This window comes from Hemitrygon akajei, chromosome 13, assembly GCF_048418815.1.
Source record: "Hemitrygon akajei chromosome 13, sHemAka1.3, whole genome shotgun sequence".
NCBI classification, from domain to species: domain Eukaryota; kingdom Metazoa; phylum Chordata; class Chondrichthyes; order Myliobatiformes; family Dasyatidae; genus Hemitrygon; species Hemitrygon akajei.
Window position 1 is genome coordinate 40872597 of NC_133136.1, and position 27428 is coordinate 40900024.

The following is a 27428-nucleotide window of genomic DNA, read 5'->3' on the forward strand; positions in this document are numbered from 1 at the left end:
TCGAAAATGAGTGCATTGGTTGTGGGAACATTGCAATAGTGAAGAAAGTGAGGCTGAGTGAAATTATCCCATTTGGTTCAAAAGCCTGGTGGTTGAGGTGTAGGTAGTAAATGTTCCTGAATCTGGTGATGCGAGTCCTGAGGCTCTTGTACCTTCTTCCTGATGGTAGTAATGAGAAGAGAGCATGTCTTGGATGGTGGGGGTCCCTGCTGATGGATGCTGTGTTCCTGCAATAGCATTTCATGTAGATGTGCTCAATGGTTGGGAGGGCTTTATCCATGATATACTGGGCTATATCCACTACTTTTTGTAGAATTTTTCATTGAAAGACTTTGGTGTTTCCATACCAGGCTGTGATGCAGCCAGTCAATATACTCTCCACTACACATTTATAGAAATATGTCAAATCCAAGATCTTGCATCAATGTGATGAACTTGGACAAGAGTAGATTAGTCTACTAGCCAACTAAAGACCTGGAGTTCAAAGTGGAGTTCAAATCCTACCATGGCGGTCTAGATTTTATCTAGAATAAAATTTTATTTTTTAGTAATTTAACAACTAAATTATCAACTTATAGAAGAAACAATACGATTCCCTCAACTATCCCACCAAATCTGTGACTTCAGACCAAAATATCCTAGCAAATCATTTTATTTAAAGGTAACTGAGTGCTAGTCATATCAACACTGCCCACAATGCTTCTTTTGCTCCTCTTATTAGACTGGTACCATTATATATTATCTTTCATACATTTTCTCAACTACTAATATGGACAGCAAGACATGACAAATGATAGAATTCCCAGAATGGATTTTATGCCCATTCGTTCCCTAATGCCAGGCGACTCTGGAACAAAAAAATTTGTAGATCCAATTAAAATAGGCCCCTGCTGACAATAAATTTATTCATCTTTAAGCACTTTACTTGGGAAAAAACGTTGATCTTATTTCAATGCATTGTACTAATGCATAATGAAAGATTTTCTACAATGTATTTCAAGTGAGCTGCTCGTAGAGTGCATCTATGATTGAGCATTTGCCCAGAGGTTTAAAGGGATCGTAACTGTACATAAACCTCTAAATATGGCTTAACCAAAGTTGTATACATCTGCAAAACAATATACTGACTTTTATAGTTAGTGTCCCAACAGAACATGGTAAGCCTGTCTTTCCACTTCTTTTGCCACTTTCAGGGATCTTGCACTCCAAGATCCCTTGATACATCAATGCTCCCCAGGTACTGCACAGTTCACTGTATACTTTCCTCAGGCATTTGACCTCCAAACCTTTAGCACATCACACTTGCCCAAATTAAACTGCATCTGACACTTCTACCTCCAATTTTATGAACAGATCTATATCAGGTAGTATCCTTTGACAATCTTCCTCAGTATCTGCAATTCCACCAAATTTTGTGAAACCCAATTTATATATAAGCAGATCTCTCAGCACTGATCCTTGTGGAACACCACTGGTCATAGACTTCAAATTAGATCAGCCAAGATTACTTTATGTTAGAGCAGATTCGAGGATGTCCTTCTCCTATGGTTGTGTATACTCTTGTTACTGAATTGTATCGTTCCCATTGTTTCTTATGGGGATTTCCTATCAAATAACATTATGAATGCCTAAATTGTAGCTTCTCCAAATTGACCGTTCAAAGTGATCAAGTTATCTCTCCCTCCTCAAAATAGCTTGTCAAAATCTAGCTCAGATTTCTCAACTGAAAATGTTTGTCTCCGTGTGGAAGTTATTGACCTGAAAGATTAACTCTCTTTCTCTCACCCTCGCCTAGCTTGCGGAGCTTTGTAGCTTCATTAAAAATATATGTTAGAATTTACTGCGGGATACTACCATCTACGCCTCTAGAGGAACGCATGGATGGATGGATGGATGAATGAATGAAATGACTGACCAACTCACAGAATGCTCTCCGCCGTTGATTCCTACGTCCAACTAACTTGTCGCTGTGGAGTAGGAAGTTGGTTAGTGGCCAGGGAAGGATAGGGATCTTTCTCCATATAAGGGATGGGGACGGGCCGACATCATGAAGCAGCTAGGGTGCTCCTCCCCTTGGTGAGAGGAAAAAAAATAGAAAACTCGAAGTTTGTCGGTGGGTCCTGCCCCATGGCTGGACGAAGAGAGATGCAGCTGAGGCCGGCTGATAAACTCGTACGGTAAACCCGGTTCGGGGGGGAGACGCGGGCAGTTTTGAAGAGCACAGCCGGAGCCCGAGTGCTTGTGCGAGGAGGGAGGATGTGAGTGCGACTGTGGAGCTGTAGAGATTGTTTCGCCCTCCTGAAACAAAAGCCGTGTGCGTTTTTGGGCCGGTGTGAGGTGGAGCAGCACCCGGCTGTACTGTAGGAGGCCAACCATTGCTCCATTATACTGGCGCCCATGAACTGAAGCAGGACAAAATGGCGGCCGCAGCGGGGACGGTGACGGGAAGCCGGGCGGCTCTTAGCGCCGATCCCACCACGGTGACCGGCAGTCGCAGCAGCAAGAGCGCCGAGTCGAGGGAAGAAGAGCTAGGCTCTGCCCAGAGGCAGTTCGCCTCTTACAGGAAACACCTCCGTAAAGTCAAAAGTGTCGACTTTGATGCTTCGGTGGAGAAAGAGACGAGTGGCGACCCGTGTCCCCAGGCCGAGCCCAGCGCTGAGCAGCCCGCGCACTTCAGTGGGGACCCCGCGGGAGGATCAGCAGTAGCGTATGGCGGCTCGGCCGGGGCTATCCTCATGGATATAGGCGCTCCTTTCAGGTAAGGTGGCTCCTGCAGCACAGGTAATGCTCCTGGGTTGGGCGAACGTGTGGTGGCTGCGCTTGGAGAAGCGGCAGGGCTCGACGCTGCTCAGGTGTCCCACATGCAACTTCGATGTAAATAAACAGTGTGTCCTAAACCTGGGCGTAACTACAGGTGATCAATCTGCTTTGAACATCGGAGGTTCTGTCTGGTTTGTTATTGGGGTTTTTTTTCATGTGCGCAGGACTGATTTTATTTTGTTTTTGCGTGTTCGTATCGTGTTTTTTTTGCCCGAAAGTGCTTAGCAAGCCTAGTTTCCTGTCCAGATTTTGAATGTGTTGTCGGTTGTTGCATTGTCATATGATCTTCTTTGATCACTGGAGCAATCTTCCTCCCTTCAGTGTGTGTGGCTCCGCGCTTGAGTTCCGTTCACTTGATAAGTTAGCGAACGTGGTGCTGAAGTTGTAAAGGTTTACTGCCGCTTTCTCATGGATGCAAACGAGACTTGGTAGCATTGCATAGTACAACTACGGGCCGCTGCGGATGGTCAACGGACAAATTAATAGTTTACAATTTAAGATAAATTTTCTTATAATCTTCATAAACACTTTCTCTAACACGCCTGCTTTAGTTTCATACCACATATCTTCAACGTAGTAAATTGCTTGTAGCACGTGAACAGAGGCACGCGTTTATATTCCCCCTGGTATGTTGCCTTTCAGACACTAGGCGTCTTAACATTTGTACCTACGTGCGGAACTGTGCAGTGTGTGTGTGTGCGTGTATATCTTTGATGCTTGCGATATCGTGCGTTTGATATAGGACATTAAAACAGCGATTCTGATGCAAAAGGGATAATATAAAGAGACGTCTTATCTACATTACAGCATTAATCACTTGGCAAACGTAATTGGCTAAACAATAGAAACATTCTGATAGAAATGTAAAATGCATTGTATAAATGTCTTCAATTTAAATAATTGTTCATTGCCAGCTTTTTATTGATTGGAATTCTAAAACCTCTTGCCGTTGGTAGTGAAATGTATTAACTAGTAAAGTGATATCAGATTAATATCTATGTTCTTTAAATCAATATTTTACACTGACTTCCAAACGTGTTTCAGATTTAGCAAGGCACTTCAATCTTAAATACTATTGAATGGTTCCCCAGTGCAATAGGCTCTTTACCTTATTGTTATGATCTTGCACCTTATTATCTCCCTGCACTGCAGTTCCTCTGTAACACTTTATTCTGCATTCTGTTATTATTTTACCTTTTACTACCTTAATGCACCATACACTGAATTTTGATCTGTATGAACAGTACGGGTCAACTTTTTCACTGTATCTCAGTACGCAAACCAATTTAAATTGTAGTCCTAATTTCTGTCTATTGATGAGCACAGCCTTTGACAAGGTCTCACATGGTAGCTGTCTAGAAGTTTAGATTCCGTGGAATCCAGGAAAAGCTGGTTAGGTGAATTCAAAACTGGCTCAGATCAGTGGGTGGTGGTTGAAGGTCCTTTCTTGGAAAGGAGGCCAGTGACAAGTGGTGTGCTGTAGGGGTTGGTCTTGGCACCCTTGTTATTCTTTACTTTTATAAATGGTTTGGATGCAGGTCTATAGGGATTCATCAGCAAGTTTGTGGATGACGCAAAATTAGCAAGTATTATATTAGGAAAATATAGGACTTGGGAAGAGTAGGAAGTGTGGATTAAAGGGGGATGCTTTTCATTTGGAGAAGTGGGGTGAGTTGGAATGTTAAGCCAGTGTAGGACTTGCACTATGACTGTTAGGGCACTATGTACAGGTGCATAGTTCACTGAAAGCAATGTCACAGGTAAGCTAGGTTGAGAGGAAGATGTTCAGCGTGCTGACCTTCATCAGTCAGGACATTGAATAATGGAGTTGTATAAATCATTGATAAGGACACCCTTCAAGTAACTTTTACAAGGATGTTGACAGAATTAGAACACCTGAGTTATAATGAGAGGTTGGCCAGTTTAGGATCTTTGTCCTTGGGAAACAGGTAAAATGAACCTTGTAGAAATTGTATAAGGGTGCTTAACAGTCTTTGCCAGAGGTAGGGGAGTCCAAAATGAGTGGGTATAGATTTACAGTGAAAGGGGGAAAGATAGGGGCAGTATTTCAGTCACAGGGTGGTGGGTATATGGAATGAGCTATCAGAAGAAGTGCTTGAGACAAGTACAATAGTATCATTTAAGAAGCATTTGGATAGTTACATGGATGGGCAGGGTTTAGAGCTGGGATTCCCAGTCTCTTTTATGCTATTGTCAAATACCATAAGCAAGGGGTCTGTGGACCCAGCTTGGGAACTCTTGGCTTAGAGGGTTATAGGCTGAATGCAAAGAATTGAAACTACCTGGATTAGCATGGGCTCATTGGGGTGACGGGCCTGTATCCCTGCTGTATCATTTTATGACTTAATAATGGGACACTTGTGATGATGAACAATATTTTGGACAGAAGTCAAGTTCTGAGGTGGTTAAGGTGGAGGGATCAAGTGGAAGTTTTGTGAAAACAAATTAATCAAAACCAATAAATCTGGAAATAGTTTAGTTTTGCTAAAAGTCCGGTGGTCTCAGGGTTTCTTGCTTTTTAATTTTCTCTGCTGTTCAGAGAGGTCATAGTTGATCTATGTTGGTAAGTACTGCACTTGGTTAGGAGGGGTTTTGAGTATATGGGCAAAACAGGTAAAAGGGATTAGCTTGACGGCACCATGGCCACATAGTGATTTGGGCTTTAGGGCCTGTTTCAATGCTATATGAAATACGAACTACTCTAATATATTGATCCCATGTTCTTTTGATTTACTAAATGTGCAAAATATACTGAGTCTGCCTCTGCTGATCAGAGCATTTACTACGGTAAAAGAATTTCGTTTCAAGTCTGATGCCTTTTAAGACTGTGACCTTAAGTTTTACACATCTCAGCTTACGAAAATGTGTCTGCGTTTATCTTGTAAAGTTTGTATGAGAATTTTGAGGTTTCAGTAAGATCGCCTTACATTCTTTTAAACTCTGGAGAATATAGTAATAGGGTAATTCTCATCTCGGGAATCAATGTGTTGAATCTATGGCAACTAATGCTACAAAACAACAACCTTTGTCATATTATCAGCGCATATGATGATTTTAATACCTCAAAATAGGTTGAGAAGTTACACCAGATTTACACATGACTTGCATGCCCTATGGTACAATCATTATAAAAGGACTAAAGGTTGATCATAATGTAGTAAGAATATGTATGACTCAGCATTTAATAATTGTGTACTGCATTCAGTCAATGGGTGAAATCTGAAAAGTTGTTTTACATCGAATTCTTATCTCCAATTTTTGTATAAATGGGAACATTTGGTTTTCAAGATTTACTAATGGCAAACTGAGTGTTTAATTTTGCTTGTAAATGAGGTAGATTGTTTTTCTCCTTTCAGTGTTTATGTGTAGATATGCAATTCTATTTCTTTCTGTACTTGCTGTTAGGTTTGTTCTAACCCACTTCTTGCTGTTCTTGCCCACAGTTCTATTTCCACAGCCCCCCCCGCCCCCAGTAACTAGAAAATGCTTCTTCTGTCTTCACTTTGGATAAGGAATTTATTTTTAGTGATATACTGTCCCTTGACTGCCAGTCCTCTGGCACCTTGTCGTTCTTTATGACTGATTTGTTTATCACTCATATTCCTTGCTTCCTCTCCCAGATTTACTAGAGGAGAGGGTATAGTGGGCTGCTTGAGTCATATTTCTCACTTTTCAATGTGCTAAGTTGTGTCAGGCATTTTGGTGTATTTGACAAACTGCCAAATTTTGGGTAATATAACAATCTGTAAGTTATTTCTTGAGTATTGTTGGGCTATGTCAGAAATTTGGGTGGAAGTTCATCTGTATTTTGTAGTCAGTTCAGCAGTAGAAATGAATACTCTGTATGTAAAAGTGAATAAAGTTTTTTTTATTTACATTAGGCGTGTTTTCTGGTGTTTTAACTCGTTAGGACCTAATTGTAGTGATTAAGTGCCTTTTACTTGTAAAGTTGATAGTGCCTTCTGTGAACCAATATCACAGATGTCTCTGTCTGTCAGAGGACTAATGCTAATCCATTAACAGAATAGTTAAATTATCTGCTGTTGTGATTGTTTGGATGCTTTGCTATTTAACTTCCAGAGATGGCTGTTAACTTCATTCTCTTAACAAGAAACATGGCCATCGAATTCAAACTTTATGCAAGAATCTGAGGGCATTCAGTGATTGTGGGCTGTCTTCAACTTGATCATCAATGTTGATTTTTTTTAATAGAGAAAAAGGAGCAAAAGTAGTTCCCACTGTCTTCTCTATTAAATTCCAAACTTGCTAGATAAGGTTGTTACCAAGTTCTTTCATCCAGCAACTTCAGTAATTTTTTTCAATGAAATCTTAAATAATTACTCTAGAATTGAGAATTCCTGGAAGAGCGTTGGTAATCTAAAGGAGACATGTTAAATTGTGACCTGATAATCACAAGTGGTATATATTTAAAGAATACAAGCCACATTTATACAAATTGTCATTTAACCCCTTTGTTCTTTCAAGTGAATTTGTGCTCTACCTCTTTGAAAGCCATTAACTGAATGATTTTAATTTAGCTCCTCAAACCTGTTCTGCCATTCAAGGAGAGCATGGCTGATGTCTGATCTGATTCACTATACTAGCATTCCCTATTTATTTAATATCTTTTTGGTGTGGTACTTACACTGCAAACAGAATTTGCAGGCTCCAAAGTAATTTGTGGGGCACAGACAGAACTTCCTGCCAAGATAAATTTGTCCTGAATTCTAAATCAAAAAAATTATATAAGCTATGTTAAACTTAGCATGGTTACAACACAGGTGGTCAGAATTCCAGCCATTGTGTCCATACCTGCCCAAAAGGGGGTTCAGACTAAAACTGAATGATGTACTCAAAACTGCTTACAAGCACCACTTCCAAACTTTTAAACTTAAGTAAAGATAATAGTTGTTATTACTGTTTGGTTTGATAAAGTCTGCTAATTATAGTTATTTGAAACAAGTATTTGCTTCATAAATTCTCCAATGGTGGATGTTCTTTGTTGCTCATAATTTCTCTTATAGTTGAATTTTACAAGTAGTTAAACTACAATATATTAAGCTAGGTTATATTTTCATATTTTGAAACACTTAACTTGGTAGAAATTTGTTTTGTTCCAAATTATTGCAATACTTGCAAATTCTGTTATCGTTTGCCATCTTTAGTATTATACTGATTTTGATATGCAAGTGTAGAGAATTGTCTCATGTTCACAATTTCCTTTGAAGTGTGAAGCAGATTTGAGAAGCTCAATATCCTGTCTCTGTTTTGAAGTTCATCATCAAAATGGCACAACTGTTTTTCACACAAATAAATGAACATTAGCATTTACAAATAAATAGATTTTTCTTTTGTAACATATACTGCTATGTAGTATTGAAAGGTTAGATGGTTTTATTGATGAGCAGCAGCTTATGTTGGGCTTTCATGAAGGGTGTTCTGGTAATAAAAGGATGTAATTTAGTTGACAACTGTTTGAGTGTACAAGTACAAGAGATTCTGCAGATGCCGGAAATCCGGAACGCATGCAAAATGCTGCAGGAACTCAGCACGTCAAACAGCATCCATGCAGAGGAATAAACAGTTGACGATTTGAGCCAAGATTCTTCATCAGGACAGAAAGGGAAGGGGAAGAAGCCAGAATAAAAAGTGGGGGAGGTAAGAAGTACAACCTAGCAGTTCATAGGTAAAATCAGCTGCGGGGGAGGGGTGGAGGAGTGGGGGGGAACTAAGTGAAAATCTGGGAGGTGATAGGTAGAAAATGTAAAGGAGGAGGAGTGATGAGAGGGAAGAAGGAGGGACACCAGAGGGTGGTGATGGGAAGGTGAGGAGGAGTAAGAGGGAGCCAGAATAGGAAAAGAGGGAAGGGGGAGGATGGAAAAATTACTGGAAGGTAGAGCAATTGATTTTCATGAGGCCTACTCAGATGGATTATGAGGTGTTGCTCCTCCAACCTGAGAATAGCCTGTTTGTGGCTCTAGAGGAGGTTGTGGACTGGTATATCAGAATGAGAATAGTAGTATTAAAATTGGTGGCCCCTGAGAAATTCCGCCTTTTTGTGTCAGAAGGAACAGACGCTCGACAAAGTGGTCCCCCAATTTAAGTTGGCTCTCATCAATGTAGAGGAAACCCAGATACAGCAGCTGACCCTGACAGATTCGCAGGTGAAGTGCTGCCTCATCTGGAAGGACTGTTTGGGGCCCTGAATGGTGGAGAGTAAGGAAGTGTAGGGGCAGGTGTAGCACTTGTTCCACTTGCAGGTGTAAGAGCCAGAAGGAAGATCAGTGAGAAGGGACAACTGGACAAGGAAGTCGTGTAGAGAAATGTATTTTGATGTTGTTAATAGATTCATGTGTACTTTGATTATAATGGCATTCTGAGTTCTGGCATTAAAAAAAAATGAGCAATTGAAAGTCCTGTTAAAGCTTACCTCAGACTTTTGCATTCCTAGATTGTAACGAATTGTCTGAAGTGTGGCAGTTTGGATACTAAAATAAATTTGAAATGCAATAATACTTGACACATTATCTGTTTTTCTACACACGCCGGCTCACCTGTTGTGTTTTTAGTATTTTCTGTTTTTATTTTATAATTACTGCATCTGTACACTTTTTTATGTAAATTCCCTTAGTTTTCTTTTCCATATGGTGTCTCCCTTGAAGTAAAGGCCAAAGTCCTCTTTGCCTTCCAAAGTAAAATATGGCTGCTAACCTGAAATTGAATAAACATAAAATATTTTCCAACATTCAGCATTCTTTTTCAGTATGAAAAGAAACAAAATTACTGGTTGATGTTATGATCATTCAGCAGCATTGCCATCAGTTTTTTTTGGGGTCCTGTTGGAGCTTGGAATTGGGTAGTCAGGCCCTAGAGTCTAGAAGGAATATTACTTTCATTTAGAACCACATTTGTTTTCAGTCCCTGGGCCACTCTTTCTACCTGTCTGCTGCATTCCAGCCTGTTTTCCCCCTCGCTGTACCATTGCCGGTATCTCTCAAATGTTGCACACATTTGCCACCCACAGAGCAATGAAATCAAAAACAATTTTTGTTTTTATTGCGAGTATGTGAAGGTTCAACCCCAAATCCTAGAAATGTTTTTTTTAAGTGAACTCAGCTTGCTGACACATTTTGTGAAGTCCAATATGAACTCGACAGCTCTGTTAACTCTCTTCTGCCCTTGAATAGTAGTGCTGCATTTGCATGTTTTCTAAACCTTGTAAACTTTGATAGTCCACACACCTATTTCTTAGGGTGGAAAATATCAGCTGCAGGAGGTTTATTAGGCCTAATGCCCTTAATTTATCTAAAACCTTTCTAAAGTATACGATCCCTCAGGTATCACTCTGCTCTTTTATTTTTGCTACTCTTGCAGGTACTAGGCAAGCTAACAAACAGTTCTAGTATATGTCAGGACAGATTTATAATATTTGTTTATCCTCTGTGCTATTTCCTGCTAATTTATTTTAAAAACTTATTTCTGGTGACTCAAAAAGGAATAGTGTGATATCAGGAAGAGCTCATCAGATTTTTATCTTGATGGAAACATGGGAGACTGCAGATGTTGGACTCTGGATCAACACACACGCTAGAGGAACTCTGGAGGATAGGCGAATGACAGGTCTCAGCAGGACAGGAAATAAGTACTTCGACCCAAAGCATCAACTGTCCGTTTCCCTGTATTGATGCCGCCTGTCTTGCTGAGTTTCTCCAGCATTTTGTGTGTTGCTTTTTTTAAAATATGAAATTCTGACCTGAAATATTCTACTTCACCTTAACTGAAATTTATTTCTGTTTGAGACGGTTACACTACATTTGTTAGCTTGAAGGAAGGAAAAGATATTACAAGCTTATGTAGCTATAAGTGGGAAATGTTTGGATAGCTCCACAGAACTAATCTAATGAAAGCACAAAATAATAAAAGTTGGCTGAAAATTATTTTCAACAGTATAAGTAAAGCTATTCGCCCATCCTCCTGAGTTACTCCAGTGTGTGTTGATCTAGACTCCAACATCTTCAGTCTCCAGTGTTTCCATCAAGATAAAAATCTGATAAGAGCTCTTCCTGATATCACACTATTCCCTGTTGATAGCAGAAATAAGCTTTTAAAAAGATCCAGTTTGTTAGTGTATCATTAAAATGGGTTCCTTGTAGTTCATAAGATAATAGTGTAAAATGGTGCATGGGTTCCCTTTTTGATATAGCAAAAATGTCAAGTTTATTTAGTGTTAGAGTGCTGATTTATGTGAACTTGCCAGAAATGAAATCAATAGATTTGTAATTTGTACATTTTAGTATTTCAACAAAATTCTTCATGGATGCTTTGAGGGTTCATTAATAACCTTTTGCACTAAATGGTGAATTCTGTAAGAGGAAAGGAAATGGGATCATTGCAGAAAGTTCACTCCTCTACTTTTCGTTTGTGCTGTCATGTTTGAAATTGTGCGTCATAAATGCAAGATGGCTACCCAGAGATACTGTGTCTGAAAGGAAAAGTTATATCGAGGTGTATTTAATTGTGGAATAAAAAGTTGTATGTTTTGCTGAATTTTTGATTCTATACTATTTCCCTTTTACCTTGGTTCTAGGAAACTGTGTCTGCATATGCCAGTTTCAGTATAGGAACTAAATTTAGTAGTAATAGTACAAGGAATTGGTCATGGTTTACACATTAATATAACTAATACAAAAGCAATGACATCGTACTATGACTAGCACAATAATTACTATATGCTCGTGATTTTCATTTGCCTACATTTTTGAAAGTGTATAGCCTTGCCTATTCAATGTGCATGTTTTTGTGGGTGTTTTAGAACAAATTTGATTTCTCAACTTATTCTCCTTTTTTATGATTTGAAGACTTTTCATGTAAATAAAATGGGGTGCTGAGGCGAGTGTGAATTGGTATTGGCAGCCATTCTCAGATTTTTGTGGGTGAAGTGTTGTATTGCAAATATTTTCCCAGTGGCCAGTGATAAACACAGACCAATTATGAAAACGAATCTATCTGGCACTAAGAGAGGGTAGGAATGGTCAGTTCCTGCTTTTGGAAATACCTTGGGCTTGTTCATTGTGGTGGTGTAGGGTGTGGTGTCATCAGGTGGAAGGTACAGGTGCCTCAGAACTTCACTACTACCGGTAGGTTCAAGAACAGCTACTACCCCTCAACCATCAGGCCCTTGAGCAAAGGGGGATAGCTACACTCATTCTATTTTTGTTTCTGCAACCGATGGTGTCACTTCAAGGACTCTTTATTCTGTTTATTTATTGCTATTTATTTATATTTGCATTTACTCGGTTTGTTCATTGATCCTGTTTACTGTTACAGTTACTGTTCTTACCTGGCAGGGAATCGTTGGTAATCAGGATGGCCGGGGTTTCAGGACGAGGCTATCCCATTGCACTTTGGGTGTGCTGACGTCTGCAGTATCCCCAAATGCTGGATACTCGATTGCATAATTTGTGGTAGTGGGGGACTACATTCTTTTTATAACATGGAGCTTAGTAAAATGGAGGGCTATGGGTAACCCTAGGTAATTTCTATGGTAAGGACATGTTTGGCACAGCTTTGTGGGCTGAAGGGCCTGTATTGTGCTGTGGGTTTTCTGTTTCTATAGATTTGCTAAGTATGCCTGCAGAAAAAGAATCTCATTGTTTTATTTGGTACTCTGATAATTTACTTTGAATTTTAAAAGGTATTTGATTTGCCTTGTTAATAGTTCTTAAATAACTCTGTAATTGTAGTTGCCTGAGAGAATGCTATTGGTCTTATCTGCCACAAACAACAGGATAATAAACAATGTTTCAATAACACAGGATGTATGCAAAGAAGGTGACTCATTGTCAGAAATGTTCATCTAATAAACGGCATGTTAACTTTTAACAGCTACTTGAACAGTTCCTGGAACAGCAGCCATTAAAAGTCCAGCAGTAATCAGGCTCTCATCAGAGACTCATTGCATTTAAAGGCCTAAAAGCCGCTGTATGGGCTTACTGATTCAGTTGGACTTGTACTTCAGCAAACATGTGTCTTGTGCCATATATTGTTTGATGGTTCTAATTTTTCAAATAACAGTTCTCTCAAAAGTTATTCATCTGGATATGCAAAAATTGAAGTAGTGACAGAACCCTGTGATTTCCTCTGCTCAATGAATTAATTAGTAGAGCATCTAGATAATTTGCTTTGTATAATTTTAATAAGCTTGCTTCTCATTCTGAAATATAAAGCTCTGAATTTTAGACAAATTTTATTCAATTGCATCTAAAAGGATGCTCCAATCATTCCAGAGGTCAAGCAGAAATCTATGCTGGATGCTGTCCCGAGGCATGAACCACCTTCCTTCATTGTTGAGAGCACTTTATGTGTCAAGTATTCCAGGTGTGATTTTATTTTTTGACAGAGCTCATCATAATTGCAGTTACACTTCTGTATGCTACTTTAAATATTGCTCTGCCAAATTGTGCTTTGCTGGTTCTATTAAATATTGCAGGATGTTGCTTTTTTAATTAAAATAGCTTTAATTTTTTCGAAGAGTGCGCTGTTTTGATTATTTAAATTGTGCTTCAGGTTTCATAGATGTTGCTAGTCAGAACAATATTTCTACTTGTTTATAGCAAAAATGCAAAGTTTATGTTTGCTAGGAATGTGAAGCTGGTGTGACAGGATTTAAAATTATATAGGTCAATTTGCCCTGGGTGTATGAGTCTCTATTCCTGACACTTTGGCACGTTGGTAACTCATTCTGATTTCAAAGATGAGTTCACTTTGGAGTTTGGTTCAGACTGTTTAGTGTGACTGAAGCTGAACAACTGATTATATTGCAATTAGATTATTTTTATAATGTTTAGTTTAATAAACAGTGCAGTGAGTTTCATAAAATTGTGGAACTTTGATTTTCTTCATTAAGAGAAATGTTCAAATTGTGAGCTTGTCTCCCTGTTATTTGAGTGTTCTTGCACAGGGGAAATCCATTTCTCTAATTTTTTTTTATAATACTTAAACATTTTACCTTAGCATAACATTAATTTATGAATGCTTCAAAATCAGTGGCTGACTTTGAAAAATGTAACAGTCTGGAAGGTGGTTATGGTTAGGAATTTCCTGCCTGAGGAAATAGTTGTGGCAGAGGCCGTGAGTAAATTTTAAGAGTGTATAGTATAACCTTTGATTTGCTATTCCCTTTTGATATTATGAACCTAGAGTAGGTATAGATGATGAAATTGATTCCTTTTTAACTGGGATGTACACAATGGATAAAAAGATGAACATGTGTTTTGTGTCATCATATGGTATTGCATATTCTTGATATTTGTTCTTGGGGTGGTATACCTGCAAATATGAAGCTGCAGATCCTACACTCAGAACAAGAACAAAACAAACTAAACTTTGGAAGAGCTCAGCAGGTCAGTTCAGGCAGCATCTGTGGAAGCAGAGGATGTTGCTCGATGAGTTCCTGTATCAGACAGCTTTAAGCAGAGAATTGGTAATTTTGCATGTGAGTTATCTTTAGAGGGTCAGAGCTGTATTAATGCTGATCTTTGTGTCCACATTGCCCACAGTTGGTGATACAGTAGTATTAAAGGTTTCATGGAAGGTTTAGTCTTAAAATGGGGTTGGTTTGGAAGGCTAGGATTATATTATTCTGAAATGCAAGTTGCTATTCAGTCAGAACCATTTTCAAAGTTCAAATTTAATGTTAGAGAAATGTATACAATATATATCCTGAAATACTTTTTCTTCGCAAACATCCACGAAAACCGAGAAGTGCCCCAAAGAATGAACGACAGTTAAATGTGAGAACCCCAAAGTCGACCCCACCCTCCACGCGAAAGCGGCAGCAAGCAACAATCCCCCCCCAGCAAAAAAAAGTGCATCAGTACCGTCACCAAGCCCAAGTGTGTGCTGAGCAATAGCAAAGACAGACCAAAGTTACCCCAAAGGCTTCGCATTTCATCCAACCACAGGTTCTCTCTCTCTCCCTGGCAAGGGAGAGGGAGGTGTCCCCCATTTTCACAGCATGTGTGACTTTTTAAAAACTTGGTTCCATCTGAAATTGCACTTAGAAATTAGATTTTTCAATGTATTATTAAGAGAGTTTAATATTTTGATTTTGACAGGATTGTGCAATGGAGATGAGGTTTGAAATATAATTTTTGTGGGTTTGATTTCTCATGGCAAGTAATACTTCTGTTGAACTTTGCATACAATGTGTGCCTTTTCCACTTTTCTGGGCCCTTTTCATTCTGTTCAGTTTGGATCAGTGATATGGTTACATTCTGTGAAATTTGTCAGCTTTCATGCTGCAGACGGTGATGAGAAGTAGAAAATAAGATATTTGTCATTTCTTGATCTTTAGTGCAATTCTGAGGGAATGTACTTTTTGTTGTCTGCTCCCTTATGCGCATAAAATCGTGTAATCCTGTTTCATACAATTTTTTTTTAAACTCTCCAGTGTTGTAGACCTTCCTAGTGATATTGATTCATAGGAAATTTATTTCAATGGAACAGTGACTGCCATTCTTTCTCATGCATATAGTTCACCCTATCATATTTTCAGACTTTTTAGCTCCTACCTTCTGCTCTTCCTCTGTAGTGTTGCAAATATTTCTTTCTCATCCCTTTATCCATTGGCCTCATTGCAACATGCCCCCACCGCATCTGCAGGCAGTACATTCCAGGTACTAATCACAGTTGCATAAAATTGTATTACCCTTGACTCTCATGTGTGTCATGAAACATTGAAACTAGTCCTTTTTCCTACTGACCATTATGTACTTATTTTACACTAATACTATATTGTTGTTAATTGATCTCTCATTCTCATTAGCACCACTAGATTCTACACATTAGGAGCAATTTATGTTGTCTATTTAACCTAGCAACTGGCACACCTTTGGGAAGTGAGAAGAAAATTGAACAGCTTAGAAGACCCCATTTAATCTCAGGGAGAATGTACAAACCACATAGCCGAGCCTGAGGTCAGGATAGGGCCAGGTATTTGGGACTGTGAAGCATCTCTACTAGCTGCTCCACTGCCATCCCTTGCTCTTCCCCCTTTATTTTGTATCTGTGACCTCTATTCTTTGCCTTTTCAATAGTGGAAATAAACTGCTGCTGCTCACTATGTGCAGATCACTCATTATTTTAAATATCTCTAAGTCTTCCCTTGGCCTTCAAAAAAATAGCTTTTTACTTCCAATTGTAGTCATTCATCACAGGTTTTTTTGGAGCTGTAGAATCTTTTGCATCTTTTCTATTGTGTGTTGACCAGAATTGAGAATGGTACTCCAATTGAGGTTGGACCAGTTTTTTTTTATATAGAGGTTTGGGATAATTTCTCTTTTACACACTATTGATTTAAAAACCCAAACTCTGTATGCCGTATTATCTTTCTGTATTACACCTCTTTTAGAATGGTGTCCTTTATTCTGCAATGTCACTGATCATTCTTCTATAAAGATACATAACTTCACATTAAACTTCCTCTGCCCATTCTCCGACTTTATTTCCTGCTGCAACCTTTCTCAGGTTTTAATGGTATTAAGGTTTGTGTGATCTGCAAAACTAGAGATTGTGGATTGAATCCCTGAGTGTGGTTTAGTATATAGATGTTAAAAAAGCAATAGACCTGATATAGGTTTTTTGAGAGAGAGAGATAATTTACCTTCCTTCATCTGTGAATTAATCATGATCTTTTTATTTTGGCAACTTTGTATCCATACTACCATTGTCCCTTCTTGTATCGTGAGCTCTGACTTTATTGATAAAGCTTGTTACGTGGCACCTTAACACAAAAATGTGTAAGTCCAGTTGATTTGTATATTTAATAAAGAGGGAGAATCCCCATGAATCAAGACCATAGACATCTTTAACTATTTATGGAGTTCTGTTTTGAAAGAAAAGTACTTTTGTGCAGTGTTTTAGATCATAAAACAAAGAAGCCTGAATTAGGTCATTTGGCCCATTGAATCTGCACCGCCATTCCATTTTGACTGATTTATTATTCATCTCATCCCCATTTTACTTGATTCATGAAACCCGCTTCTAATTGTGCAACAAAAAGATCAAGTGTTTCAAAATGTGGCTTTATTTGCAGTTAGCTTATAATTCTAAATCACAAACAAGAGAAAATCTGCAGATGCTGGAAATCCAAGCAACACACCCAAAATGCTGGAGGAACTCAGTAGGCCAGGGATCATCTGTGGAAAACAGTACAGTGGGCGTTTCAGGCCGAGACCCTTCATCAGGATTGGGGGGGGGGGGGGGGGGGAAGATGAGGAGACAGAGCAAGAAAGTGGCGGGAGGGGAGGAACATAACATAAGTAATAGGAACAGGAGTAGGCCATCTGACCTGTTGAGCCTGCTCCACCATTCGGTAAGATCATGGCTGAACTGACCATGGACTCATCTCCACCTATCTGCCTTTTCTCTGGAGTGTTAGTGAAATTAAAAAGCTGGGAAGCCTTCTGTCCTTCCTCCTCTTTCTTCCCCCCCCCCCCCCCCCCCCACTTAGCTGTGGTGAAACTGTAAGACTGTACTCAAATTGAAAGCAATAATTCAAAAATGTTTAAATACTGTTACAGGATTAATTGTTTTATCCTGATGCTTCCTAATCATTTGAATTATTAAAGAAATGCTATAAATTGATATGCTGGATAGGAAACAGACTATCTTGCCTTATTGCAGGAGTTTGTTTGTTGAAATTAATAAGGGCATTGCATGCCTGTTTGAATCGATGCATTTCTCTGCTCTGCAGCTGTAGAGGAAGCACATGAATAGATGTTTTTGAAAACGCAGTTTGTTTTTGCAACTGAGCCACTGCTCAGGGATACTGTATTTGGTTTACTTGTCTCAGATTAAGCAAATTCCAGATTTGGTTCTTTTCGCTAATTTTTAAATTCCATGTTTTAAGATGGTAGCCTTTTTTCAATTGATCAATGAAATGAACCTTGTGTTTTTAAAATATTAAATGCTAGATGATTTTAAATTAGATGTTCATGCTTTGCCATGAGAATATAATTATTTTGAAAATGTGTGCTTGCTTCAGTTTGGCATGAAACAGTATATGTGACCAGATTAACTTGCATCAAAGAAGTTGTTCAGTTGAAAAATTACTGATGTTTGCAGAGAAACCACACCACTTAAAGCTGACCCATGTTTCTAAACCCAAGACTGACTTTCCTGTGTGTCTTGACTTGTATAGTTCAACCAATGCTATATTTAAAAAAAAGAGTTGATGCTTAATAAAAGGTTTTGTGCAATGTATCACTTCAGGCACACTATTTAATAGCAAATGTTGACACATGGCAGTCTGTTACAGATTATTTTTACTCTGCCTTAGATTTTAGTCAATCTTGTTTTTGCGTATAAATAAATAAATAAATAAATTCATCCTGTAATTGAGGGTAATCTGAGAAAATATGACTTGCATTATGGCAGGGGTGATCAGCTTGTCGATGAGCACATGGCTTCTTTATAATTGACATGTTAAAGATGTATAGTTATTGGCTGGATTTATTTCCAAATGCAGGATTTTTTTATATTCAAACCTCTGACAATTGAGCAATCTTGGTAACTTTATGACAGACTCAGTTTTTTCCAGACTCTATGATGTTAAATACGACTGCTCATTTTTTAATCCACCTCTTTAGATGTTAGACAGTTGTATAAATTTTGGAATAAAGTACGTGGGGAAAGAAGCATATATGCTAGTGCATAGACCATAAGACATGGGAACAGAATAAGGCCATTTGGCCCATCGAGTTTGCTCTGTTATTCCATCATGGCTGATTTATTATCCCTCTCAACCCTTCTTCTGCTTTTTCCCTGTAGCATGAAGAAGAGCTTCAAAACCAAAACCCATGTGAGTGGAAAGGCAGCATTGTAAACAGACAAGATCACTGGATTTACTAGTGACTTCATTCCTGTGTGCACTGTCTTCTCCCTCCCCGCGCCGTGCATGTGTGCACGTGCGCGCTCACTCACACTAGAATTGTAAATTTGCTTGTCTGTACATTGCGACAGTCACAACGCAATGATTTTTACTCCCTCGCATTCTGGGACAGATGTAAGATTTACGTAAATAAATTCAATTGAATTCACTCCTGTAGAGTTTGCCTTCTCAGAATTTTGTTTTTTCAAGCTTGTCTTGATGGCTACTATTTCCACCATTAAATTTTACTGCTCTTTCTCAAATGAAGTATCTCCTTTTCACCTGTGTTTATACATGATCTGAGGAGGTTACTACCAAGCATTGTTTTAAAAGCTTGTTGATTCAACTTTTTGATGTGCTGTTTTACTAATAATAAAACTGTATTGGTAAAGTACAAATGTGCACAAGGAGTTGATTAAGGAGTACAGAACCCCTCAGACCTCTGTGTTCACCTCAACTATACTGCTAATCTAATTAATCCCACCTACACGTTGCCTGTATCCCTCATTCTCTGCCTGTGGCATATCTAAGTGCCTTTTCAACATTTGCTTCAATCGCTTACCATGCCAGTGCTTGTCAGACACCTATCACTTTTGTGGCTTGTTTAATTTGCCTTGCACATCTCATTTTAAGGTGAGAAGTGGAAAGTTTATGTTTTAAGTGACATTTTCAGCTATCTATGCTGTTCATAATTTTGTATGTTGTGATGAGTAACTGGGTCTTTAGGTCAGATATACTGGAGAACTAGTTGTCTTGCTGGATTGAACCAACGAATATTAATTCAATTTTAAGTATTTGATCTATTTTTTTTACAAAGTAAGTCATTAACAATGGGACATAAATTAGACATCATTTTGAACCCCTCAGTTCCTCTGGTTTCCAGGTGGTACTGAGATGTATACTGGATTTTTTTAAATATATAAAGACTGTTATTCATAGCTACTGGAGGAAACTACATTTTTCTTGTGTTCTACTTGTTGGTTAATCCTTGCAGTTTTACAATGGTGGTGTTTTGAATGTTGAACTATAACTATAAAACTTAACCTCTTGATGAATGAGCTGATTCTTCAGGTACATTAGTGAGAATCCATTTCATTTGTATTAACAGTGTAAGTACTTAGCTTATACAGCCCTCAACACTTGATCCTTGTTGCATGGTTGATTAGTTTGCACATTTAAGCCTATCAGAAAATTATATTTAGCAGATGAGGGAGTCTAAACTTTTTTTAAGTGTTGACTTGACTGTTGTATCGTAAGTATTTTCTTGCAGTGTATTCAAATATCACCTGGTTCATTCTTCCCTGGCTATGTCACAATCCTGTGCCAGATAGTGGGCAGGCCATGGCTGTTCAGTCAAAATGTTCTTGTCCCTAAGCTTGGGCAATTTCAATTAACTTAATGTGGAATTATTGCATTTAAGGTAAATGAGTTGAGAATATAAAAGTGTTCCACTTGTCGACAGTGCTTCTCCCTATAGATGCTGCCTGGCCTGCTGTGTCCCACCAGCATTTTGGTGTTCCACTTGTTCTTGGTTGTTATGGATTTGGTTTAAATCCCATGTCACACAATGATTTTGTCATTAAGTTGTCTGATAATTCTGCTGAAGCATTTGTAGATGAGATCTAGTTAAAGAATGGCTTCATACTACATTTTGGAATATAGGTATAAATGATGAATAAAGGATTTCTAAGTGCTAAAGTCTGAAGTTTTGAGAAATTGCGATTTTTGTATGGAATCTTCAAAAGAATAAGTGAAAGCAGAAAACAAAGTTCAGTTCTAGTAAACATGTTGGGTCTTGTATATTTGTTCTCACTTACAACAATGACAATAAATCCTATTAAAGGGAAAAGTAACAATATGCTTGGCCCCAAATGATACTTTTTTTTGTAATTGGGCTGAAATAAACTTCAAACCATTTGGCAAAACTTGATACGATGGAAAGAAGTTTTGGACCACATGCAAATCACTTGATTTGAAAGCATGTGAAGTTGTCTTTGGTATTTCTATATTCAGTTAATCTTGTGACTGGTTTTGTGTATGTTTGCATTTTGTGTTTCAGATCCTTTTAGTATAACATGGAGTATTTGTTCTAGTGGAAGAGATTGACAAAAACACTCCCAAGTTTTGAATAGAAATAATTTTCTGTGTGTTTGCATGTGGTAATCCCAAGCACTGCCAATTTGTCATTTGTCCCTTTATAAAAAGCAAAGCCCATTTTGCCGCAATGGGAAATATTTCTGACACCACAATAAATACGGGTGCTATCGTTCGGGTTGCAGAAATTCAATTGTACTGATTTCACAAATCGCTATCCAAAAATTTGAGATGCAGTAAAACATTCACTCTCGTGGAATTTGTGTGGGTGGGAGGGGGTGTGGTAAATAAATCAACACAAAGTCTGCTTCTTTTTCAATTCACATTTCTTGACATATGCTCAGATTATGGAGCTTCGTAATGCTGCCCATTCTCTAGGGAAGCAACCAATGGTATGTGTGGGTTGCTTGTGATGTGCCAGAACCTAGTGCAAGGACAGGCAGCCTCCTTCTTGAAATCTCTCCCATGGTGTAGAGAGAGAGACTTTCTTCCAAATCTGCTTGTCAGCTTGCTGCCTAAAGTTATCCTGATCCAAGTAACTACGTCTTGATGATCATGCAGTGTCAGCAACTGAGTGGCCCAGAATGAACCCTGCCTATGAAACAGCGGGACGGGAGGAAGAAAGTTTCAGTTGGTTAAATCACACCATGGACTTTGCCAGCTATAAAATCTGGCAAGGACATTGAATTCTCCTTGAACAGAAAGCTAAACTGCTGACGGAATTCTGTGGATCAGACAGCAACTGGAGAGGCAGGGAGAGAGAGAGGTCAGTGTTTCAGGTCAAGATTCTGCATAGGGACTGAGTGTGGAGAGGAGATCGCCAGTATAAAGAGAGCATCCTTGCCCTCTGGTACTTTCCCCTGCAACACCCTTACTACCATTCAGGGGCTAAAACAGCCTTTCCAGCTGTTAAAAGATGACATACACCTTACCTATTGCATTCAGTTCTTACTTTGTCCCCTCTTGTATGTCAGTGAAATCAAGAATAGACTAGGCTGCTGCTTTGCTGGTCATCTGCACCCTGTCCTCGTTGGCAATTCTGAGCTCCCAGTTGTATGCCTTTTTAACTTCAGCCCTATTGCTACACTGTACAGGCTGAGGCCAAAACAAACTAGAAGAAAAATGCCCTTTATTCTGCCAATTGTATGAATATCTGAATTTTTCAGCAACTTGTGCCTCCTGTCTTCCTCTCTCATCTGGTCAACCCAGGTTCTCACTATCAGCCCTGTCGGTCAGTCACTTCAGTTGCAGCTCCAACTGTATGTCACCCACATGCTTTATCCACTACGTGAGAAAGTCTGCAGGTGCCAGAAATCTAAAGCAACACATAAAATTGTGGAGGTTGGCAAGTCAGGCAGCATCTATGGAAATGAATAATAGACAGTCGGCGTTCAGGCTGAGACCCTTCTCTAGCGCTTTATCCACTAAGCTGCCTATTCTCTCTAACTCTATCCATCATTCCTTCCTTTATCTAGTTCTGTTATCACTGTACTTATCAGATTCCAGAATCTGCAGCCCTTTGTTTTTTTTTCCACTTCTAACATTTTACACCTCGGTCTCTACCTCTCCCCTCCTGGCTTCATCTGCCCACCACCTCATCAACTCACCTAACTCCACCCATCAGCTGTCTTCTACCTTGCAACATCCTCACACCCTCACCTCTATGTTGGCTCGCTCTCCTTTGCACACTCACTCCTGATGCAAGGTCTTGACCTGATTGTTCCACTCCCTCCACTGATGATGTCTGATCTGCTGATTTCCTCCGGAAGTTTTTTGTTGTTCCAGAACTAGTAATGTGTTTTTAAATATTTCAGGGTTTGGGTTTGGTTGGAGAGTTTGTATTGAAGCACATTTACATTCCACAACTGGGAATGGTGTTCACATTCAGTGTTGTTGATGAACAAGGAATAGTGCACTAGGCAGTGAGGAGAAAATGTCAGCAGTTTGGGAAACTCAGATAGTTCCTTACCAGCAAGCTCCAGCCCATTGATTTGCTGGTTAGAATGTCATGGGTATTGCTGCATTAACAGGTAAACAATATTAAATCATTGTCATGTATCTCTTGGATAAAACAAAGATCCTAATCATTAATTTTCTTCCTGCAGTGTGCTTCTGCCCAATCAATATGAGATTCTGCACATTTGTGATGTTTCGGTAGTTGGGTGTGTGGCTAGAAAGAAGTATTTTACAGTAGTTGAGTCAAAGTTTGTAGTAGTATTTTAGTAAAGTTGAATTGATCATTTTTGTTACAGATAATAACTTAACATCAAATTTTACACATCTAAAATTTTAATATATATGGATTGTAACAACAATTCTTTCAATCAAGTTTGAAATACCTCTTTAGATTCTGCAGATCTTTATATTGATTATAAAGTGTTCATTTTGCTCCACTCAACTCCATCAGATTTTGATCATCAATGTGATTTGTTTATTTTTGCAGTCCTTTCATGTGGTATCTGAATGCTTTCAAGAGTTCAAAGAAGCCTATTTATGGCAACAAATCAGCAAATGTATTTGTGAATTAATATGCTAACTGTATTCCGGTGTGTTAGAAGTTTTTGTGTACATTCTACATCAAATGCACTTTTTTTTAAAAATGGTGGCTGATTAGAGCTGTTTCTATTTGTCCTTTTGCAGTGGTTTACATTTTCATTTTCCTATTCTTTTTGAGCTTCTAATCAGTTACAATGATCAGATTTAGATCCCAATAATTATTTTAATGTAAATAGCAATTAAAATTAACACGTCAGAACTGAGAAATTATACATTTTTCTTTACTGGCAACTCTGTACATAAACAAATTCCCACATAATCAGTACAATTTATTCCCAAGTACCTTGTCAGTTATCTTGCTCCATATTAGTAATAACAAAATCCTTTGATCCATTTTAGTTGAGAGAAGGGTTCATAAAATAAAATAAATTCAGTTCCAAAAGCAGCATCCATCCATCATCAGGGATACCCAGCACTCGGGTATTACTCTCTTCTCGCTGCTGCCATCAGGATGAAGGTACATGGGCCACAGGGCCCACATCACTAGGTTCAGGAACAGTTATTACTCCTCAACCATCAGGTTCTTGAACTAAAAGGGATAACTTAACCACTCACCTGTTCCCACAACCTTAGGACTCTTCTTCTCATGTTCTTGATATTACCTATTTATTTATTATTGTGATTTTTGTAATTGCAGTTTCTTGTCTCTTGCATATTAGCTGTTTTGTGTGTGGTATTTCATTGATTCTATCATGTTCTTTGGCAGTTACTGCAAGAAAATAAATCTCAGCATTGTATATGATTTTGTGTGTGTGTACACTTTGACCTTTACAAATGGGAGAGAAAGACTATGTGATACAATATCACTGAATAGATGGCAATTTGTCTTGCTGAAACCTTATACTGAACCTTGATTCTACAATATATTATATGTTCTTGGAAGTCTGCAGATTTTCAACTTCGTTATTTTCAATATTTATCCTTAAAATCTTTTCTGGTTATACATACATATGTTGTACTTATCATTTATGTAGAGAAATTTCAGTTCATCTGATGTTCAGGGAGTGTTCTAATGAATCACTTGAGACTGGAAACAACTAACCTCTTTGATATTGAGTATAAAGTTCCTCCCCGTGCCTTCGGGCGCATCGAGCAGCAACCTTGCCATTCCTTTAATGCTTGTCTGTTTTACGAGGCCAGGTTGCTAGCTAGTTGCTCAACCCAGCATGGGTGGAACTTGTGCAAGGAGCCAGCTGAATTCGAACCTGGGGCCTCTCACCTTGGTGCGGGTACCTCTACACCACTGGCACAGACATTGAGTATGAGCTTTCATAGTAGTTACAGTATACACTACGCTACAAATCCATGTCAGGTCTGCCTTCATGCCTTCTTTATCAATTGTGGAAAGACACTTAATGTTAAACGTTTTTTCAGCCTGGCATCAGTATGGTGTTTTGTTTATGTACCTGTCATTACTGATGAACATGCAGACTAAATGAAAATAGTTGTTAGTAGTTATGTGTTAATTAAAAGTGTTTTGTAGCACACCAAAATACTTGTATCAGCAGCATGTCTAATTGTTTGTAATTGGCTAAGGCATTTAGTACTGATCAAGAAATGATAGATAGATAGATACTTTATTCATCCCCATGGGGAAATTCAACATTTTTTCCAATGTCCCATACACTTATTGTAGCAAAACTAATTACATACAATACTTAACTCAGTAAAAATATGATATGCATCTAAAATCACCCTCTCAAAAAGCATTAATAATAGCTTTTAAAAAGTTCTTAAGTAGTTTACTTAAATACATTGAGTCCTAACCCTGGCACTTTAACCTATCTTACTCCTGGCGGTTGAATTGTAAAGCCGAATGGCATTGGGGAGTATTGATCTCTTCATCCTGTCTGAGGAGCATTGCATCGATAGCAACCTGTCGCTGAAACTGCTTCTCTGTCTCTGGATGGTGCTATGTAGAGGATGTTCAGGGTTTTCCATAATTGACCGTAGCCTACTCAGCGCCCTTCGCTCTGCTACCGATGTTATACTCTCCAGTACTTTGCCCACGACAGAGCCCGCCTTCCTTACCAGCTTATTAAGACGTGAGGCGTCCCTCTTCTTAATGCTTCCTCCCCAACACGCCACCACGAAGAAGAGGGCGCTCTCCACAACTGACCTATAGAACATCTTCAGCATCTCACTACAAACATTGAAAAACTCTTTGAATGAATGCATGTTTTTGTTTGCCAAGATGTATAGGCAGTGGATTACAGTTAATTGGGACAAGTCTGGATCAGTACTCTTTGGTCCAATTAAATGGCTGACCCAGATAGCCAAAGTTTTATGGAAATAGTTAAAAATGTAGATTTTTTTAAAAGACAAACAACCATTTAACTGGCTAACAAATTATATATTTAAATGAAATACACAACAAATTAGAACACCACCAATACGACTGCAGTACTGTAAAATTGTGTATTAGTTCCTAATAATTATTGATGGAGGATTTCTTTTAATGAACTGTAGATGAACAAAATCTGCATAAACACCTAGTGCAGATACTGGATTGCCTCAGCACAGTGCTTTCGTGATTGCATCCTCGATCTTCAATTTCACTGTAACATTCAAGATGATTGTCGATATCTTCAAATTCTTTGTAGTTTCTAGCTTGGTGCAGTGGTAAAATTGTTTCATTTTCACTCTTGGCCATTTCTAGCATCTCCGAACCTGAATGCTTGAAACCACAGTCAGCAAAACAGTTCTCAGTTGTCTTGCTGCTGATTTCTCGCCAACTATCAGTGATAAATATTACTGCATTTTTGAATACAAAGTTGCATAGAACTGATGCTAAACCTGTTTGTTCTTGGCACAGTGTAGTGGCTAATGTCCACACAAGTGCATGTGACTGACGCTAGTTAGAAACTGTTCGGCAACAGTCTCCTGTCCCAATTAAGTGGCATAGTGTCCCAAATAAAGGGAATCCTGGCTACTTGATTAGTCTTTGTTCTTTTAAGAGTTATTCCAAATAGTGGCTGCTTCTATTAACCGATGACCCAATTAACTGGAATCCATTATATTGGTTGTCAGCTGGTAAAAGGATTTATTTTGCTTTTTTCTATGCTAATATTGTGACACAATTATAGCAGCAATTTCTAATGAGCTTTAGATTCAAAAGCATAAAAGCTAATTGTTTTCCTCAAAAGTAACTAATCCAGTCCTTCCTGCCATTTACCCTGTAACAGTACAAGGAAAATGAACTAAATACTGTAAATCAGAATTGGGTTCATCATATAATATGACAAAGTTTGTTTTGTGGCAGAAGTACAGTGCAAAGGCATAAAAATGACTACAAATTGCAAAATAAATAGTGTGGAAAGAAAGAATAATAGTGATCATGGACTATTCAGAAATCTGATGGTAGAGGGCAAGAGTCTGTTTCTGAATTGCTTAGTATGGGTCTTAAGGTTAACCAGCTGCCTGATGATAGTAACGAGAAGGGGGCTTTCTCCATATGTGTCCTTGGTGATAGATGCCGCCGTCTTGAAGATGTCCTTGGTGGGGAGTGTTGTGCTCATGATGGAGCTGGCTGAGTTGACAAGGAATTTTTACCCGTAACCATTAAATCTGAAATGCCTGTCATACTGACTTTTCATTCAAAGTTAATGTTACGCCCCTTGGTTCAGGCAAGCTAAGCATGTGGTCTTGTCCTTGGTGCAGATTACATTTTGTATGTCTGGAAACTTTTTTAAAAAATTGATTTTGACAAAGTTAAAATTGCTATGCCATCTTAAGCATTGCTAAAATAGCTTGTTAAGTGGAGCAAATACACTGTCTTGAACTTGTTCAAAGAGTTTAAGTAAATATTTTTGATAAATTTTCAAATTGTGAATAGCCCCTACTAGGGTGAGTTAGTAAGTTTGCTAATGACCCAAAAGTTGAGGGTGTTGTGGATAGTCTGGAGGCTTGTCCGAGGTTACAGCAGGACATCAATAGGACACAGAACTGGGCTGAGAAGTGGCGGATGGATTTCAACCCAGATATTTGAAGACAGGATATAATATAA

The 27428-nt window shown here is 38.6% G+C and overlaps 1 protein-coding gene and 1 non-coding gene across 2 annotated transcripts in view; both read left to right on the forward strand.

Moving 5' to 3' along the window:
• The first annotated feature begins 2068 nt into the window (after positions 1 to 2068).
• map3k1 (mitogen-activated protein kinase kinase kinase 1, E3 ubiquitin protein ligase) overlaps positions 2069 to 27428 on the forward strand; it is an 82207-nt gene continuing 56847 nt past the window's right edge. Inside the window, exon 1 of the mRNA XM_073064459.1 lies at positions 2069 to 2758. Within this exon, the coding sequence (XP_072920560.1) occupies positions 2418 to 2758 (341 nt within the window). The 5' untranslated portion in view covers positions 2069 to 2417. The remainder of the gene's footprint in view (positions 2759 to 27428) is intronic.
• LOC140738168 (U1 spliceosomal RNA) lies at positions 12174 to 12329 on the forward strand. Its single transcript, XR_012101331.1, has one exon. It is a non-coding gene; the product is annotated as a U1 spliceosomal RNA (small nuclear RNA).